Raw genomic sequence first — 16,930 nt, forward strand, 5'->3', positions numbered from 1 at the left:
TGACCAGCCCTCTGTGGAGAAAGAAGTCATTCGGGACTATTTAGAAAAGCTGGACGAGCACAAGTCCATGGGGCCGGATGCACTGCATCTGAGAGTGCTAAAGGAGCTGGCAGATGTGATTGCAGAGCCATTGGCTATTATCTTTGAAAACTCCTGGAGATCGGGGGAAGTCCCGGATGACTGGAAAAAGGCTAATGTAGTGCCCATCTTTTAAAAAGGGAAGAAGGAGGATCCTGGGAACGACAGGCCTATCAGCCTCACCTCAGTCCCTGGAAAAATCATGGAGCAGGTCCTCAAGGAATCAATTCTGAAGCACTTAGAGGAGAGGAAAGTGATCAGGAACAGTCAGCATGGATTCACCAAGGGCAAGTCATGTCTGACTAATCTAATTGCCTTCTATGACGACATAACTGGATCTATGGATGAGACAAAAGCAGTGGACGTGTTGTTCCTTGACTTTAGCAAAGCTTTTGACACGGTCTCCCACAGTATTCTTGCCAGCAAGTTAAAGAGGTATTGGCTGGATGAATGGACGATAAGGTGGATAGAAAGCTGGCTAGATTGTTGGGCTCAACGGGTAGTGATCAATGGCTCCATGTCTAGTTGGCAGCTAGTATCAAGTGGAGTGCCCCAAGGGCCGGTCCTGGGGCCTGTTTTGTTCAATATCTTCATAAATGATCTAGAGGATGGTGTGCATTGCACCCTCACCAAGTTTTCAGATGACACTAAACTGGGAGGAGAGGTAGATACGCTGGAGAGTAGGGATGGGATACAGAGGGACCTAGACAAATTAGAAGATTGGGCGAAAAGAATCTGATGAGGTTCAACAAGGACAAGTGAGGAGTCCTGCACTTAGGATGGAAGAATCCCTTGCACCGCTACAGACTCGGGACCGAATGGCTCGGCAGCAGTTCTGCAGAAAAGGACCTATGGGTTACAGTGGACGAGAAGCTGGATATGAGTCAACAGTGTGCCCTTGTTGCCAAGAAGGCCAATGGCATTTTGGGATGTATAAGTAGGGGCATTGCCAGCAGATCGAGGGACGTGATCATTCCCCTCTATTTGACATTGGTGAGGCCTCATCTGGAGTACTGTGTCCAGTTTTGGGTCTCACACTACAAGAAGGATGTGGAAAAATTGGAAAGAGTCCAGCGGAGGGCAACAAAAATGATTAGGGGACTGGAACACATGACTTATGAGGAGAGGCTTAGGGAACTGGGATTGTTTAGTCTGCGGAAGAGAAGAATGAGGAGGGATTTGATAGCTGTTTTCAACTACCTGAAAGGGGGTTCCAAAGAGGATGGATCTAGACTGTTCTCAGTGGTAGCAGATGACAGAACGAGGAGTAATGGTCTCAAGTTGCAGTGGGGGAGATTTAGGTTGGATATTAGGAAAAACTTTTTCACTAGGAGGGTGGTGAAACTCTGGAATGCGTTACCTAGGGAGGTGGTGGAATCTCCTGCCTTAGAAGTTTTTAAGGTCAGGCTTGACAAAGCCCTGGTTGAGATGATTTATTTGGGGATTGGTCCTGCTTTGAGCAGGTGGTTGGACTAGATGACCTCCTGAGGTCCCTTCCAACCCTGATATTCTGATTCTATGATTCTATGACCTTGCATTTTGCACTGTTAAATTTCATCACATTTCTATTACTCCTATTTACAAGATCATTCAGATCTTCTTGTATGATATTCCGGTCCTCCTCCGCATTGACAATACCCCCCAAGTTTGTGTCATCTGCAAATTTTATTCACACACTTCCACTTTTTGTGCCGAGGGCATTTATGAAAATGTTAAATAAGATTGGTTCCAAGGCCGATCCCCAAGGAATTCCACTAATAACCTCCCTCCAACCTGAGAGTTCACCTTTCAGTATGATCCCTTTAGCCAGTCTTCCCTGTAACCAGTTCCTTATCCACCTTTCAATTCTCATATTAATCCCCATCTTCTCCAATTTAATTAATAATTTCCCACGTGGAACTGTATCAGATGCCTTACTGAAATCCAGGTAAAGATCTACTGCATTTCCTGTGTCGAAAAAAATCTGTTATCTTCTTAAAGAAAGAGATCAGGATGATCTGGCACAATTTACCTTTTGTAAAACCACATTGTATTTTATCCCAGTTACCGTTTGCCTCTATGTCGTTTAACTATTTACTCTTTCAAAATTTGTTCCAAGACCTTGTATACTATGAGGTCAAACTAACCGGCCTGTAGTTTCCTGGATCACTTTTTTTCCCTTTCTTAAAAATAGGAACTATATTAGCAATTCTGCAGTCATGGGATACGATCCCTGAGTTTACAGATTCATTAAAAATCCTTGCTATTGGGCTTGCCATTTCATGTGCCAGTTCCTTTAAAATATTCTTGGATGGAGTTTATCCAGTTTCATCCCAATAAGTTGTCTGAGTTTGAATTTCATCTCGGATGTGAAAAAAGAAAAGGAGTACTTGTGGCACCTTAGAGACTAACCAATTTATTTGAGCATGAGCTTTTGTGAGCTACAGCTCACTTCATCGGATGCATCCGATGAAGTGAGCTGTTGCTAACGAAAGCTCATGCTCAAATAAATTGGTTAGTCTCTAAGGTGCCACAAGTAGTCCTTTTCTTTTTGCGAATACAGACTAACACAGCTGTTACTCTGAAATCTCGGATGTGGTAATTTCTACTTCCATTTCTTCATTTCCATTAGCCACCCTGCTACTATCCCTCAGCTCCTCATTACCCTTATTGAAAACTGAGGCAAAGTATTCGTTTAGGTGTTGGGCCATGACTAGATTATTTTTAATATCTACATCATCCTCAGTGATTAGCAGTCCCACTTCTTCGTTCCTTGTTTTCGTTTTATTTTTATGAGTATAGAACATTTTACTGTTGGTTTTAATCTCCTTTGCAAGGTCCAACTCTGCTTGGCTTATGGGAGTTCTCACTTTTTCCCTACACTTTCTGACTTCCAAGTGGTATCTTTCCTTGCTGATCCATCCCATCTTCCATTCCTTGTAGGCTTTATGCTTTCTCTTAATCACCTGTTTAAGATGCTTGTTCAATCAGCTTGGTCTGCAACCCTTCCCTATGATTTTTTTCTTCTTGCTTGGGATGCAGGCTTCAGCTTGCTTCTGCAACTTTGACTTAAAGTAATTCCAAGCCTCCTCCACATTCAGATCCTTGAGTTCTTCTGTCCAGTCCAATTCCCTAAGAATTCTCTTAATTTATTAAAATCAAGGCCCCTAGTTGCAGCTCTAGTTTTGTTTAGCCTTCTATTTAGTTTAAACTGAATTAGCTCATGATCACTTGAACCAAGGTTGCCCCCAGTTCTTCTGTGAGGTCCTCACTACTCACCAATACCAAATCTAAAATGGCATCTCCTCTTGTTGATTCAGTGACTATTTGGTGAAGAAATCTGTCAGTTATCACATCCAGGGATATCTGGGCCCTACCATTATTAATAGCACTTGTCCTCCAATCTATATCTGGGAAATTAAAGTCTCCCATAATCACACAATTCCCAGTAGTATTTATTTCATTAAAAACATTAACGAGGTCTCTATCCAGATCCAGATCAGATCCTGGGGGTCTGTAGCACACCCCAAGCATATCCCAGGGGAACCTCTAGTAGCTTTCTTCTCCAAAGTGATTTTGGCCCAAACAGACTCTGTTTTATCAATTCCTTCATTTCTAATTTCTATACAGTCTATCTCCTCATTAATATACAGAGCTTCTCCACCACCTTGACTTTTATTCTGTTTTTCCTGAACAGCACATACCCTTCAGTACCTGTGCTACAGCCATGACTACTATTCCACCATGTTTCTGTTACCCCTCTAATATCTGGTTTCACTTCCTGCACCAGTAGTTCTAATTCCTCTATTTTGTTACCCAGTCTCCTTGCACTTGTGTGCAGACATCTTAGTTGTTGCTGCTTGACTTCGCTCACATTCCTCACCCATTTGGGTACAGTCATTCTTCAGACAGTATTGCCTACCTGACTGTTAGCTTCATTGGTATCAGCACTATCTTTCCTCTTGATGTCCATTCTCCCACCCACTGCTGTTCCTTTCTCCATTGCCATACCTTCTCTTACTTGATCTTCCTCCCACTCAATGTTAAAATCAGACGTGGAGATTACATGAGCATCTCCCAAGTTCCTAGTTTAAAGCTCTTTTAATCAGATGTGCCAACCTCCATCCCAGAAGTCTATTTCCCTCCCTATTCAGGTGAAGTCCATCCCATGAGAACAGTCGTTTGTCCGGGAATGCCTCCCAGTGGTCAAACATCCCAAAGCCCTCCTTATAGCACCACTGCCTGAGCCATCTGTTGATTATCATAATCTTGTCTTGCCTTCGTTCTCCTCCTCCAGGGACAGGTAAAATCCCACAGAAGATCACCTGAGCCTCCATTTCCTTAAGCATCTTTCCCAGCCCGGCATAGTCTTCCTGGATGTGTTCCAGTGACAATCTAGCTGTGTCATTTGTTCCCATGTGAAGGACAATCAGTGGATTCTTTCTTGCTCCCATTAGGACCCTCTTCAGTCTCAGGTCCAGATCCTGTATCTTTGTTCCTGGCAGACAGCTCACCCCTCTGTTCTCTGGTTCAGCTCTGGTGACAGGCCTGTCAGTTTTTGTTAGTAGGGAGTCTCCATTCACATAGACCTGCCTCTTCCTGGTGATGATGCAATTCTCCAGCCTTCCTCCTGTTCTTTCAGGCTGCAAGTCCTCTTGTCATTTGTTCTCATTTGCAATCTTCTATGAGACATCCTCTGTCCTCCTAGGGCTCCAAACTCTGGCTATCTCCATTGACTCTTCCCTTCTTCTTGTAGGACTAGCCGCTCTTCATAGAATCATAAAATCATAGAATATCAGGGTTGGAAGGGACCTCAGGAGGTCATCTAGTCCAACCCCCTGCTCAAAGCAGGACCAATCCCCAAATAAATCATCCCAGCCAGAGCTTTGTCAAGCCTGACCTTAAAAACTTCTAAGGAAGGGGATTCCACCACCTCCCTAGGTAACACATTCCAGTGCTTCACCACCCTCCTAGTGAAAAAGTTTTTCCTAATATCCAACCTAAACCTCCCACACTGCAACTTAAGACCATTACTCCTCGTTCTGTCATCTGCTACCACTGAGAACAGTCTAGATCCATCCTCTTTGGAACCCCCTTTCAGGTAGTTGAAAGCAACTCCCCTCATTCTTCTCTTCTGCAGACTAAATAATCCCAGTTCCCTCAGCCTCTCCTCATAAGTCATGTGTTCCAGTCCCCTAATCATTTTTGTTGCCCTCCACTGGACATTTTCCAATTTTTCCACATCCTTCTTGTAGTGTGGGACCCAATACTGGACACAGTACTCCAGATGAGGCCTCACCAAAGTCGAATAGAGGGGAACGATCATGTCCCTCGATCTGCTCGCAATGCCCCTACTTATACAGCCCAAAATGGCATTGGCCTTCTTGGCAACAAGGGCACACTGTTGACTCATATCCAGCTTCTTGTCCACTGTAACGCCTAGGTCCTTTTGTGTAGAACTGCTGCCTAGCCATTCGGTCCCTAGTCTGTAGTGGTGCATGGGATTCTTCCATCCTAAGTGCAGGACTCTGCACTTGTCCTTGTTGAACCTCATTTCAACAGATTTCTTTTGGCCCTATTTTCTAATTTGTCTAGGTCCCTCTGTATCCTATCCCTACTCTCCAGCATATCTACCTCTCCTCCCAGTTTAGTGTCATCTGAAAACTTGCTGAGGGTGCAATCCATGCCATCCTCCAGATCATTTATGAAGATATTGAACAAAACCGGCCCCAGGACCGACCCTTGGGACACTCCGCTTGATACTGGCTGCCAACTAGACATGGAGCCATTGATCACTACCCGTTGAGCCCAACAATCTAGCCAGCTTTCTATCCACCTTATCGTCCATTCATCCAGCCCATACCTCTTTAACTTGCTGGCAAGAATACTGTGGGAGACCATGTCAAAAGCTTTCCTAATGTCAAGGAATAACACGTCCACTTCTTTCCCCTCATCCACAGAGCCAGTTATGTCATCATAGAAGGCAATTAGATTAGTCAGGCATGACTTGCCCTTGGTGAATCCATGCTGACTGTTCCTGATCACTTTCCTCTCCTCTAAGTGCTTCAGAATTGATTCCTTGAGGACCTGCTCCATGATTTTTCCAGGGACTGAGGTGAGGCTGACTGGCCTGTAGTTCCCCAGATCTTCCTTCTTCCCTTTTTTAAAGTTGGGCACCACATTAGCCTTTTTCCAGTCGTCCAGGACCTCCCCCGATTGCCATTGAGTTTTCAAAGATATTTTTTTCCTCCTGGCCCTCCCACCTTCTGTTAGTGGCTGCTGTGCCCCTTCTTCATTCTCCAACTTGGAAAACCTGTTCCTGAGCTCTGTTTCTCCTTCACTAGGCAGTCTTTTCATCCGCCTGGTTCTTGTAGTCATGGGCTTCCACTGGCCCCTTTCCTTACCCAGCAATCTCCCTTCACAGTTCTTCAGTCCAGCTTGCATCTGCAAGTCTTGACTTTTCCCTTCAGCCTCATCTTGCCGTCCCTCCATCATCAACCTGAATCCCCTTTGAAACTCAACCATAGTTACCACCTGCATCTCCAAACTTCAGATCTCTTCCATCAGCTCTATCAGGTGGCACCTCATACAAACAAAGCTCTTTTCAGGTACCTGCTCCAGGATCATGTACATCCTGCAGCTTCCACTTCTGGTCCTCTTCATTTGTCTCTTCCATTCCTTGGGTCACTACCATTTATGCCTCTGTGTCTGTCATAGTCTTCCCACCTAAAGTCCTGTCAAAGAAAAAGACAAAACAAAAATAACCAAACCCAAACAGACACCACACATTTCCCCCCACTCCCAACTCCCATGCAAAATCCCCTGTTTACAGCTCTGACTGGACAGGAAGCAGCAGCTGCTGGGCCAGAACTGAACATGGATCAAGTCCCGCCCCAAGCTGAGCTGGGCCAGTCGGCCAGCACCATGTAGTGACCCACATCGCTACTCCCAAGGACAGGATTGGCCTGCCACCTCCCTGCCCCCTCTGCGATGAAACTGGCCTGCTAACCCCCATGAGCAGGCATAGCCTCAGCATGGAGGTGGGAAGAGGGAATGCCCACTCTGCCTTCCTGCTATTGGAAAAAATGCAGAAATAGAGGAGGGAGTCAGTGTCTATGCATATCCCATGAAAATCCAGCATTCACTCCCGCGGGACACTGGCATGAATTAAAAAAAAAATCTGTGATTTTCTCAGCCTTAACCATGACTCCAAAATCCTTTTCAGAGTCACTGCTTTCCAGGATGGAATCCCTCACCCTGTAACTATGGCTGACAGTCTTTGTTCCCAGCTGTATAACTTTACATTTGGCTGTAATAAAACACATATTGTTTGTTTGTGTCCAACTTCTCAAGTGATCGTGATCATGATGAATCAGTGATCTGGTCTCTTCATTATTTACCACTCCCCAAGTTTTTGTGTCATCCACAAACTTTATCAGTGATGATTTTATGTTTTATTACAGGCGATTGAGGAAAGTGTTAAATAGCACAGGGCCAAAAACCAATCGCTGCATGACCCCACTAGAAATAACCCACTCAATAATGATTCCCCATTTACAGTTACACTTTTAGCTATGCCAGTGAGCCAGTTTGTAGTCCATTTAATATGTGCTATGTTAATTTTCTATGATTCTAGTTTCTTAATCATATATCACATGATGCTAACTCAAATGCCTTACAGAAGTCTCTTTCATCAACACTATCAACCAAACTTGTAATCTCATAAAAAATTATATCAAGTTAGTCTGACAAGATCTATTCTCCATAAACCCATGTTGATTGGCATTAGTTGTATTACATTCCTTTAATTTTCTATTAATGAGTCTTATATAAGCCTCTCCATCATCTTGCCCAGGATTGATGTCTGACTGATAGGCCTATAATTACCCAGGTCATCCCATTTACTCTTGTTAAATTTTGGCACAACATTAGGTTTCTTCCAGTCTTTGGAACTTCTCCAGTGTTCCAAAACTTACTGAAAATCAACAGTAATGGTCCAATAAGCTCCTTGGCCAGCTCTTATAAAACTTTTGGATATAAGTTATCCAATTTAAAAATGTCTAAATTTAGTAGGTGCTGTTTAATGTCCTCCTGTGTTACTGCTGAAATTGAAAGTTTTCATCATCATCATATGACATGACTACATCATTTCTCTCCCCCCCACCCCAAATGCAGAGCAGGAATATTTATTGAACACTTCTGCCTTTTCTCCGTTATTACTGATATGTGGGAGCCCCAAGGTCTAGTCCCTGCTCTATTTATTTATTTATTTATTTATTTATTTATACAAAGTGGAACAACTTCAACAGGAGAGATTAATACAGACCCACACCTGAAAATCCAATAGCCTGGTGGTCAGGATAGAGGAGACCCAAATTACAGTCCCTGCTCCAAATGAGGCAGAGCAGATGTTTGAAAACAGGTCTCCCGTATCCCAGATGAATGCCCTAATCACTGAGCTGTTGGCTATAAGGGGGGCAGGGGTAACAGTCTCTCTCTTTTTGTGGCTTTCGGAGAGAAAGAACTGACCTGGTTTAGGTGCCTAACTCCAGGAGAAGGTTCATGGTTGTGGGTCCCAAGCAAAATACCTCCCTCCAGCCCAGCGTTAGGCACCTAACTACCTTTAAGGGTGTGATTTAGGTCACACCCCTCTCTGAGATTTCCTCCTGGCTAATTTAGATAGATCCCCACTCAGCTTGCTGGCTTCTGTGTCCCCCTTTCTTAGGTGCCTAACTCTCCTCATACCTTGTATAGGGAGCCTGGGTGCCCAGCTCGAGGCTGACAGTTCCACTGGGCCACAGGGCACCTAAAAATAAGGTGTTTCAGCACCTATGTCCTGTTGTGGAACTAGCCCTAAGTGACCATCAGAAAATTAATGTTCATGAAGGGTTTGCAACCTTGTCCCATTAAAATTAAACAAGGAAAACACACATCCAGTGTCTTTGGACACTTCCTGTAATTTTCACATCATCTGCGTTTGTTGCTATAGCAATTTCCTAACCTTACTAAGAGCCTTGAAAACTCCTAATTATTTCTTTTGGCTTAATCTCCCAGTGTTATCTGTGAGTAAGAGGGCTAATGTGATGTTTGAATATATGAACAGGAATATCAGGTAGTAGGGAGGTGGTATTGCTTCTGCATACAGCATTGATGGGACCATTCCTAGAATATTCTATCCAGTTCTGGTGTCCTCACTTCAAAAAGATGTTGAAGAATTTGAAAGAGTTCAGAAAACAGTCACAAGAATGATTCAAGGTCTGGAAAACCTGCCTTACAGTAAGAGATTTAATTACAGATTTCAGAGTAGCAGCCGTGTTAGTGTTAGTCTGTATTCGCAAAAAGAAAAGGAGTACTTGTGGCACCTTAGAGACTAACCAATTTATTTTGAGCATAAGCTATAGCTCACTTCATCAGATGCATTCAGAGATTTAAAGAGCTTTAAGAAGCTCAATCTATTTATCTTATCAAGGACGAAATTAAGAGGTGACTTGAGCACAGTCTATAATTGCCTACATGGGGAAAAGATTTCTGATGGCAGAGGGCTTTTAAATCTCACAGATCAAGGTGTAATGATATCCTTTGGCTGGAAGTTGAAGTTAGACAAATTCAAACTGAAAATAAGGTGCCAATATTTAAGTGATGATAATCAACCATTGGAACAAATTGCCTAGAGAGTTGATAGATTTTTCATTACTGAAAGTCTTTAACTCAAGGTTGGAGGGCTCTCTGGGGCACACGCTTCAGTTATGGATGTGATACAGGATTTACTGAGTGAGGTTCTATGGCCTTTGTATGCACTAGATGATCATAATGGTTCCTTTTGGCAGTAAAACCTATGATATGCACCAATTTATATCAGACTTTGTATCTTCAACTTTTGCTTATTTTATAAATAGTTTCACATGTCAGGGTGACCTAATTGTTTGTTACCTTTCATTTGCTTTGGACAATTTAAGATATTCATCCGGTGTACAGGCCACAACTGGCACAACAGAACTGACCTGAACTTCCACCCAGACCTGGAACTGAACACTCTGAGGTTGGCCTCTTGCTATTGCTGCTTAAATCTCATACCTGTTCTTGACTGAGTTTGTCTCTTGCTATATTGCAGGGTGCTGTACACTTCATTCTATAGTTCCATGGAGCAATACCAGCCCTTCTTCGGATACTATTTCATGAATGCTCTCCTGATGGTTTTGCAGCTGCTGCACGTCTTCTGGGCCAAGCTAATCATTCACATGATCTACAAATTCATCAATGGCACGGTATAGCCATTGCCTATGCAACCTTAATTCAGTCCTCTTATTGTATGCATTATGATATGGCACAGTCTGTAGTTATGGGGTCACGTACTACTTTTTCCATAAGATCCCCAGCTGCATTCAGTGTACAGGATGGGTGTTGCGCAAGGCATGAATCAAGTGTGTTTAGAGAAGAAAACCTTTATAGAATATCAGGGTTGGAAGGGACCTCAGGAGGTCATCTAGTCCAACCCCCTACTCAAAGCAGGGCCAATCCCCAAATGGCCCCCTCAAGGATTGAACTCACAACCCTAGATTTAGCAGGCCAATGCTCAAACCACTGAGCTATCCCTCCCCCCTCTGTGAGCACCCCGTTTTTCACAGGTGGTCACTCATTGTGTGTTCCCTATTTTTCAGGTGTCTAGCTTGAGACCCTGGGATCTGACTTACAGACATGAGCACTCACAGATGCAACTGATGTCCATGGCACAGATAAAGTGCTATATAATGCTATATAACTCTGGAAAATCAGGTCCTAAGCATCTCAAATCAGGCACCCAAAATTAGTGGATATTTCTTACCTTAATCTCTGTGTGCCTCAAGTTCCCATCTGTAAATTGGGGGGCACATTCCCTTCATTGCACGGGGGAGCAGTGAAAAAGGTGAATGTTGGTGAAGCACTCAGATATTTTAGTGATGAGTGCTATGGAAAATCCCCTAGGAAATGAATAATTCTGTCTTCTAAGCAGGGTTTGCAGAGGTTGCAGTAATTAAAGTCTGGGGCTACACATTAACCAATGAGGAGAAAACAAGATATCAAATAGCTGCTCTCTAAGTGAGCACTGTCCACTGTGTGCACTGGGCCCGGCTTCCAGCTGGCCACCACCATTGCTGCTGGACCTGGAGGGGTGCCTGGCTGCTCTGCTCCTGCTGCTTTTCCGGGGGAGGGGTGGTGTTGCTGTGGCTGTCGCTCGCCCCCCTCCGCCTGGGTTCCATTCTGCCAGCAGCAGCAGCTTTCTTGTCTTGTTCCCTATCTCCCTTCCCCTCTTGTGTTTGTTTGGTCTGTTTGTCCCACCCATATTCCCCTTTTTCTCCTCCTGCCCTTCCCTTCCCTTTTGTTGGGAAGACTGCTCCCTTGTGCTCCCCTTCTCCTTCCCTTCTCTTTTCAGCTTCCTCAGCCCCTGCCCAGGGACCCCCTTTCCCTTGGGGGGAAAAGTTTCCCCCTGCTCCCCCTTCCCTGCTTCTCATTCCCTCCTCCCCCGATGCAGAAGGGCACCAGTAGAGCCACTGTAACCATGACAGCTGGGCCAGCCCCTCCCCCGAGCCGCCCTCTGAGCGCACTCAGGTGCCTGGGATGGCCTCTCCATTGCACCCAGACAAGCATGATAGCCAGCGTGCACAGGCCTTGAAGTGGGCGGTGGCAATGGCAGGAGATGGAGAGTGCCCCCTTGGGAGGGAAGATGGAGACCCAAAGGTGCTGCCACTGGCCCCGCTGGCAAATGCCATCTTGCTTGCTGACCTTGATAGTGTTGCTTGGGAGATGGTCTGTGTGTGGAGGGAGGGGAAGAGGAGGGACGGGGCAGAGTTAAGGGGAAGCACCAGGCTGGGGGGCAGCTGCTGCTTTCAGATTTGGAGGATGCCTCCCCTTTACCATTCTCGGGGGTGGGGGGAATGCTGCTGTTTCTGCTACATCCATTTAATGCCCCCAGGAAAGTTCACTGGAAGGAGCTGGCTGACGAGAAGGTTTTGAGGGGGGATGTTATTGCTGTTGTTGCCCCCATTAAAGGAGCCCATTGTGAAGGAAGTTGCCAGTGGGGTTCCCTTGTTGTCAACATCAGTCCCCCCAGCTGGCACCGAGCTTGAGATTTCTTCCTTGGTTGCCAGTGGGGTGGACTTTGTGACTGGGAGCCTTCCAGAAAACTTGGGGGAGATCTGGAACCTGGGTCTGACACCAGCTGACCCAGGCAGGGATGACCATCTTCCCACAGATTCCAGTCTTGGTGCCAAGCTTATTTTGATGCCCTCCCCCATTCTCCTTCTGCACTTGACCCCAGCCCCACTTCAGAGGAGCCCCTTGGTCCTGGCCCTGGCAGCCTCCTCTTCCTGAGCCAGTTAGAGCATGACTTCCTCCGCTACCTCCAAGGGCTGTGATATGACCGGCTGCTCTTTTATCTCCATCTGAGAGTCCTCTCTCAAGACCTCTCTGAGTTCATAGAATCATAGAAGATTAGGGTTGGAAGAGACCTCAGGAGGTCATCAAGTCCAACCCCCTGCTCAAAGCAAGACCACCCCCAGCTAAATCATCCCAGCCAGGGCTTTGTCAAGCCGGACCTTAAAAACCACTCAGGATGGAGATTCCACCTCCTCCCTAGGTAACGCATTCCAGTGTTTCACCACCCCCCTAGTGAAATAGGTTTTCCTAATATCCATCCTAAACCTCCCTCACAGCAACTTGAGACCATTGCTCCTTGTTCTGTCATCTGCCACCAGTGAGAACAGCCAAGCTCCATCCTGTTTGGAAACCCTCTTCAGGTAGTTGAAGGCTGCCATCAAATCCCACCTCACTCTTCTCTTCTGCAGACTAAACAAGCCCAGTTCCCTGAGCCTCAGTTCTCCTCATAAGTCATGTGCCCCAGTCCCCTAATCATTTTTGTTGCCCTCCGCTGGACTTTCTCCAATTTATCCACATCCTTTCTGTAGTGTGGGGCCCAAAACTGGACCCAGTACTCCAGACGTGGCCTCACCAGTGCTGAGTAGAAGGGAATAATCACTTCCCTCCATCTGCTCCTACTAATGCAGCCTAATATGTCGTTAACCTTCTTGGCAACAAGGGCACACTGTTGCCGGTGTTTTGCCAGGACCTTCTCAAGATCTGGAAGTTGGTCTCCAAAGCCAAGTCCATTGTGGCCACTGAGGGTTTAGACCTCCTTGCTGAACCCCTGTTCCACAATCCATATCTTGTGGCACAAGTGATGGAGGTCCCCTTGTTGTGCCGGAGGTTGGTCCTGGCAGGTGTTTCCAAAGCTGGAGATCTTCTGGACTACAGGACAGAGTGGACCCTGGTATGCTCACCCAGCATATGGGGTTACCCATCCCACATGTACTCTGCCATGTGCTGTGGAAGGAAAAGGCTGCCCTGCCTTCTGTCTCTGTAGCTTTCTTCAATGAGTCCTGCAGCAGGGTGTTCCCTGTCCTCCCATCTCCCTTGGCCTGCCAAAGCTTGATGTTGGGCCCCTGCCCAGTGAGCCCTCTCCCGGCTGCTTTTGAGCTGGCTTGGACTTTCAGAAAGTCTTTAACAAAGTCTCTCACCAAAGGCTATTAAGCAAAGGGATAAGAGGGAAGATCCTCTCATGGATCAGAAACTGGTTAAAAGAAGGAAACCAGGGATCACCCAATAAGAACATAAGAACGGCCTGGGTCAGACCAAAGGTCCATCTAGCCCAGTATCCTGTCTTCTGATAGTGGCCAATGCCAGGTGCCGCAGAGAGAATGAACAGAACAGGTAATCATCAAGTGATTCATCCTCTGTCGCCCATTTCCAGCTTCTGACAAACAGAGGCTAGGGATACCATCCCTGCCCATCCTGGCTAATAGCCATTGATGGATCTATCCTCCATGTATTTATCTAGTTCTTTTTTTAACCCTGTTATAGTCTTGGCCTTCACAATATCCTCTGGCAAAGAGTTCCACAGGTTGACTGAAATTAAGAGAGTTCAAAAAAGAATTGGATAATGGAGGATAGGTCCATCAGTGGCTATTAGGCAAGATGATCAGGGGCACAACCCCATGCTCTGGTGTCCCTAAACATCTGGCTGTCCAAACCTGGTACTGGATGACAGGGGGTGGATCATTCAATAAATTTCCCTGTTCTGTTCATCTCCTTTGAAGCACCTGGCATTGCCACTGTCAGAAGACAGGATGCTGGGCTAGAAGGACCATTGGTCTGACCCAGTATGGCCGTTTTTATGTTCTTACATTTTAACTGAAAGCAGGGAGCCTGTCTCTCTTGTGCTTTCTCAGTGATCTCTCTGCTGGGCCCAGGTAATACGGCGGAGGAAGCTGTAAGTTCAAATGGAGAGGTGATAGCCTGACCTGGGGTGGAGGGGTTAGCCAGACTGGGAAAAGGAGAATGGGGAGACTGGTTCTGGAGGCTGTTGGGGGAGACACAGATTGTGATTAGGAGTTGGGGTGGAGGAGATACTGGAACTGGGTGGGAAAAGACCCTGGAACTGTAACCTGAGGAGGAGACGGGGAGCCAGGGGAGACTGGAACTGGCAGAGCAGGGAGACTGGGAGCCAAAGGGGAAACTGCTTGGCACTGGCTGGGGAAGGAAACAATGAGCTGGGGAATTGTAGGGGAATTGCGAATGGCTGGACAAGTAGTCTAGGACTGGTGGAAAGAGATTAAGCCTTGCAGGACAAGGAGACTGGGATGAGACTGGTACTGGCTAGATGAGGAAAAGGCACTGGGACAAGGAGGCCGGAGTGGGGAAGATCTGTGACAGGTTGCTGGGGATGGAGCAGAAGTGGTCACCCTGGAGTGGAATGGGCAGACGCCAGGTCTCCTGTACTCCAATGCTCTATCCACTGCCTCCTGAAGCCCTTATTCACACAAAATGTGCTGCAATCAATAGACTTGCCATGGAAGGACCTCGGGGTTTGGTCCAATGTGCTCCTAGTGCTAGGAAACCCTTTTGTTTGCTGAATTTCATCCCCTTGCTCCAAACTTTGCCACTCTCCTCTTCCCCCCACAGACCAGCACAAACAATTCTTCCCCCTCCTTGGAACTGAGGCTCTGCATAGCCCAGCCAGCTGTAGAAAGCTCTTTTTTCCTTTCCTCTAGCCCCATTAAACAGGGATTTGTAACCCTTCTCTGAACCTAGAAAGGAAATGTGCTCGGGGCCCCAGCTGTCACAGCAGGGCAGCCCAAGCAAAACCACAGGGCAGCATACCTTCACGAGTCTAGCCCAGCTGTGGGTGTTTGGAAGGTAAATCCTCCCCAGCCCAGGAACTTAATGTGCTCCTTTGAGCTCAGGCTGCTTCATGACTGTACAGCCATTCCTGGCATGGGCTGGGCTTGTCCCTGGGTCGCCCCTAGAGTGAGACAGAGGGATAGTCAGAGTCCATTTCAAGGAGAGACTCTCCAAAGGGCAGCCCGGGAGGACATGAGAAAGGGTTTGCTAAAGCCCAAAGATGGAAATGGCAGCTGGACTCGTCATCCAGTGGCTCAGCTGTTTCTTGTGCAGCTTTCCATGTATTATTGCCTCTGATTTAAAATATCTCTCTCCTGCAGATGAAAAATGATGCAAGAAGTGACACAGAAGAAAGTGATGAGAGTGAAGAGGAGCAAGAACAGAACAAAAAAGAGAAAAATGGGACCATGCATTTCGGCAATGTCACAAAGAATTGCAGCCAAAGTAATGTGGCCCAACAGAGCCCATCTCACTAATGGGTGTGCTAATGCTTCAGAACTGCTGACTGCCCCCATCTATAACAAAGCTAGCCCAGTGTCCTTAGGACCTGTCATGCTCACTGTGTAGACCTGTGGTGATCAGATGTCCTAATTTTATAGGAACAGTCTCAATTTTGGGGTTTTTTTTCTTTGGGAGGCAATATAAGCTGATAGTTAAAAGTGCCCAGGGTCAGTGCATAGGGGCAGCACAGAGCTGCCTGGCTTTGTGCAGCTCCATGTGGCATTTTATGAAAATTAAGTCATGAGTTAATGTGTATATTTTCAAATAATTTGCATATAGCCATAAATGTCAGCTTGTAAACAAGTGTTGATTTAGCACTGGTGAATGGAGTCTCTTGTTCATCTTCTAGGGGGCAAACATTGCCCCCATTACCCTGCCCTGGCAGTCTGCTCAGCCCTATTCTGGGGTGACACCTTCTACGGGTGGTTTAGTGTCCAGAGCCCAGGCAGTTCTTGGCTTCTCTGCTGTCCAGGAAACCTTAAATCAGCCCCCTCGTGCATATGGAGGGAGGGTTATCATTGCGCATATAGGAGGGACAGGCTCCCAGCTCTCAGTGCCAATTTCTGGCACCACATCGGCCTTTGGTCACCAGGAAGCACAACTGCAAGGGACGTTTTGGTCGGCACTTGCTGCCCTGGAAGAGCTGTGTGAGAATGGCACGTGCTCACTGGAGGTGGAATTGTAATAATAGCACCAGCCTCTAACACCCCTACTGAGCACGTGTGAACTTGGCCAAGAGGAGGTATATTTTGTGAGGAAAGGCACATCCCTGACATCAGAGCATCTGCCCTCCCCCTGTCCATGCACACACACTCCATGCTCCCAAAGTTCAAATCTCTGGGCCAAAGCATAGAGGTACAAGAGCTTCTCAATGAAATGGCTACATGAACTTTTTACTATTGGCAAAACAATTTATTTTTTCCTAACATCATTCTCAGAAATGGCCAGACTCTTCTAGCTGAACTTAAACCAGAAAACCCAGAGAGCAGCAGCCTGAGGCAGGCACCCATGAAAAGAACATTAAGATGCAATGACAAGCACTCAGAATTACTGCTGTCTGTTCAATCTTCATTCAGCCCCCTTGTGTGCATGCATTTTAATACTGTCTTGAATTACAGATTCACATACTATTTTTCCTGCATGGGTGATCAGCAGGGCT

At 46.3% G+C, this 16,930-nt stretch overlaps 1 protein-coding gene across 1 annotated transcript in view; it reads left to right on the forward strand.

Annotated features, from left to right (window-relative positions):
* LOC144257474 (ceramide synthase 4-like) overlaps positions 1 to 15,746 on the forward strand; it is a 73,216-nt gene extending 57,470 nt beyond the window's left edge. Inside the window, exons 8-9 of the mRNA XM_077805447.1 lie at positions 10,169 to 10,322; positions 15,591 to 15,746. Coding sequence (XP_077661573.1) covers positions 10,169 to 10,322; positions 15,591 to 15,746 — 310 coding nt within the window. The remainder of the gene's footprint in view (positions 1 to 10,168; positions 10,323 to 15,590) is intronic.
* The last annotated feature ends 1,184 nt before the right edge of the window (positions 15,747 to 16,930 follow it).

This window comes from Eretmochelys imbricata, chromosome 25 (genome assembly GCF_965152235.1).
Source record: "Eretmochelys imbricata isolate rEreImb1 chromosome 25, rEreImb1.hap1, whole genome shotgun sequence".
Taxonomy (NCBI): domain Eukaryota; kingdom Metazoa; phylum Chordata; order Testudines; family Cheloniidae; genus Eretmochelys; species Eretmochelys imbricata.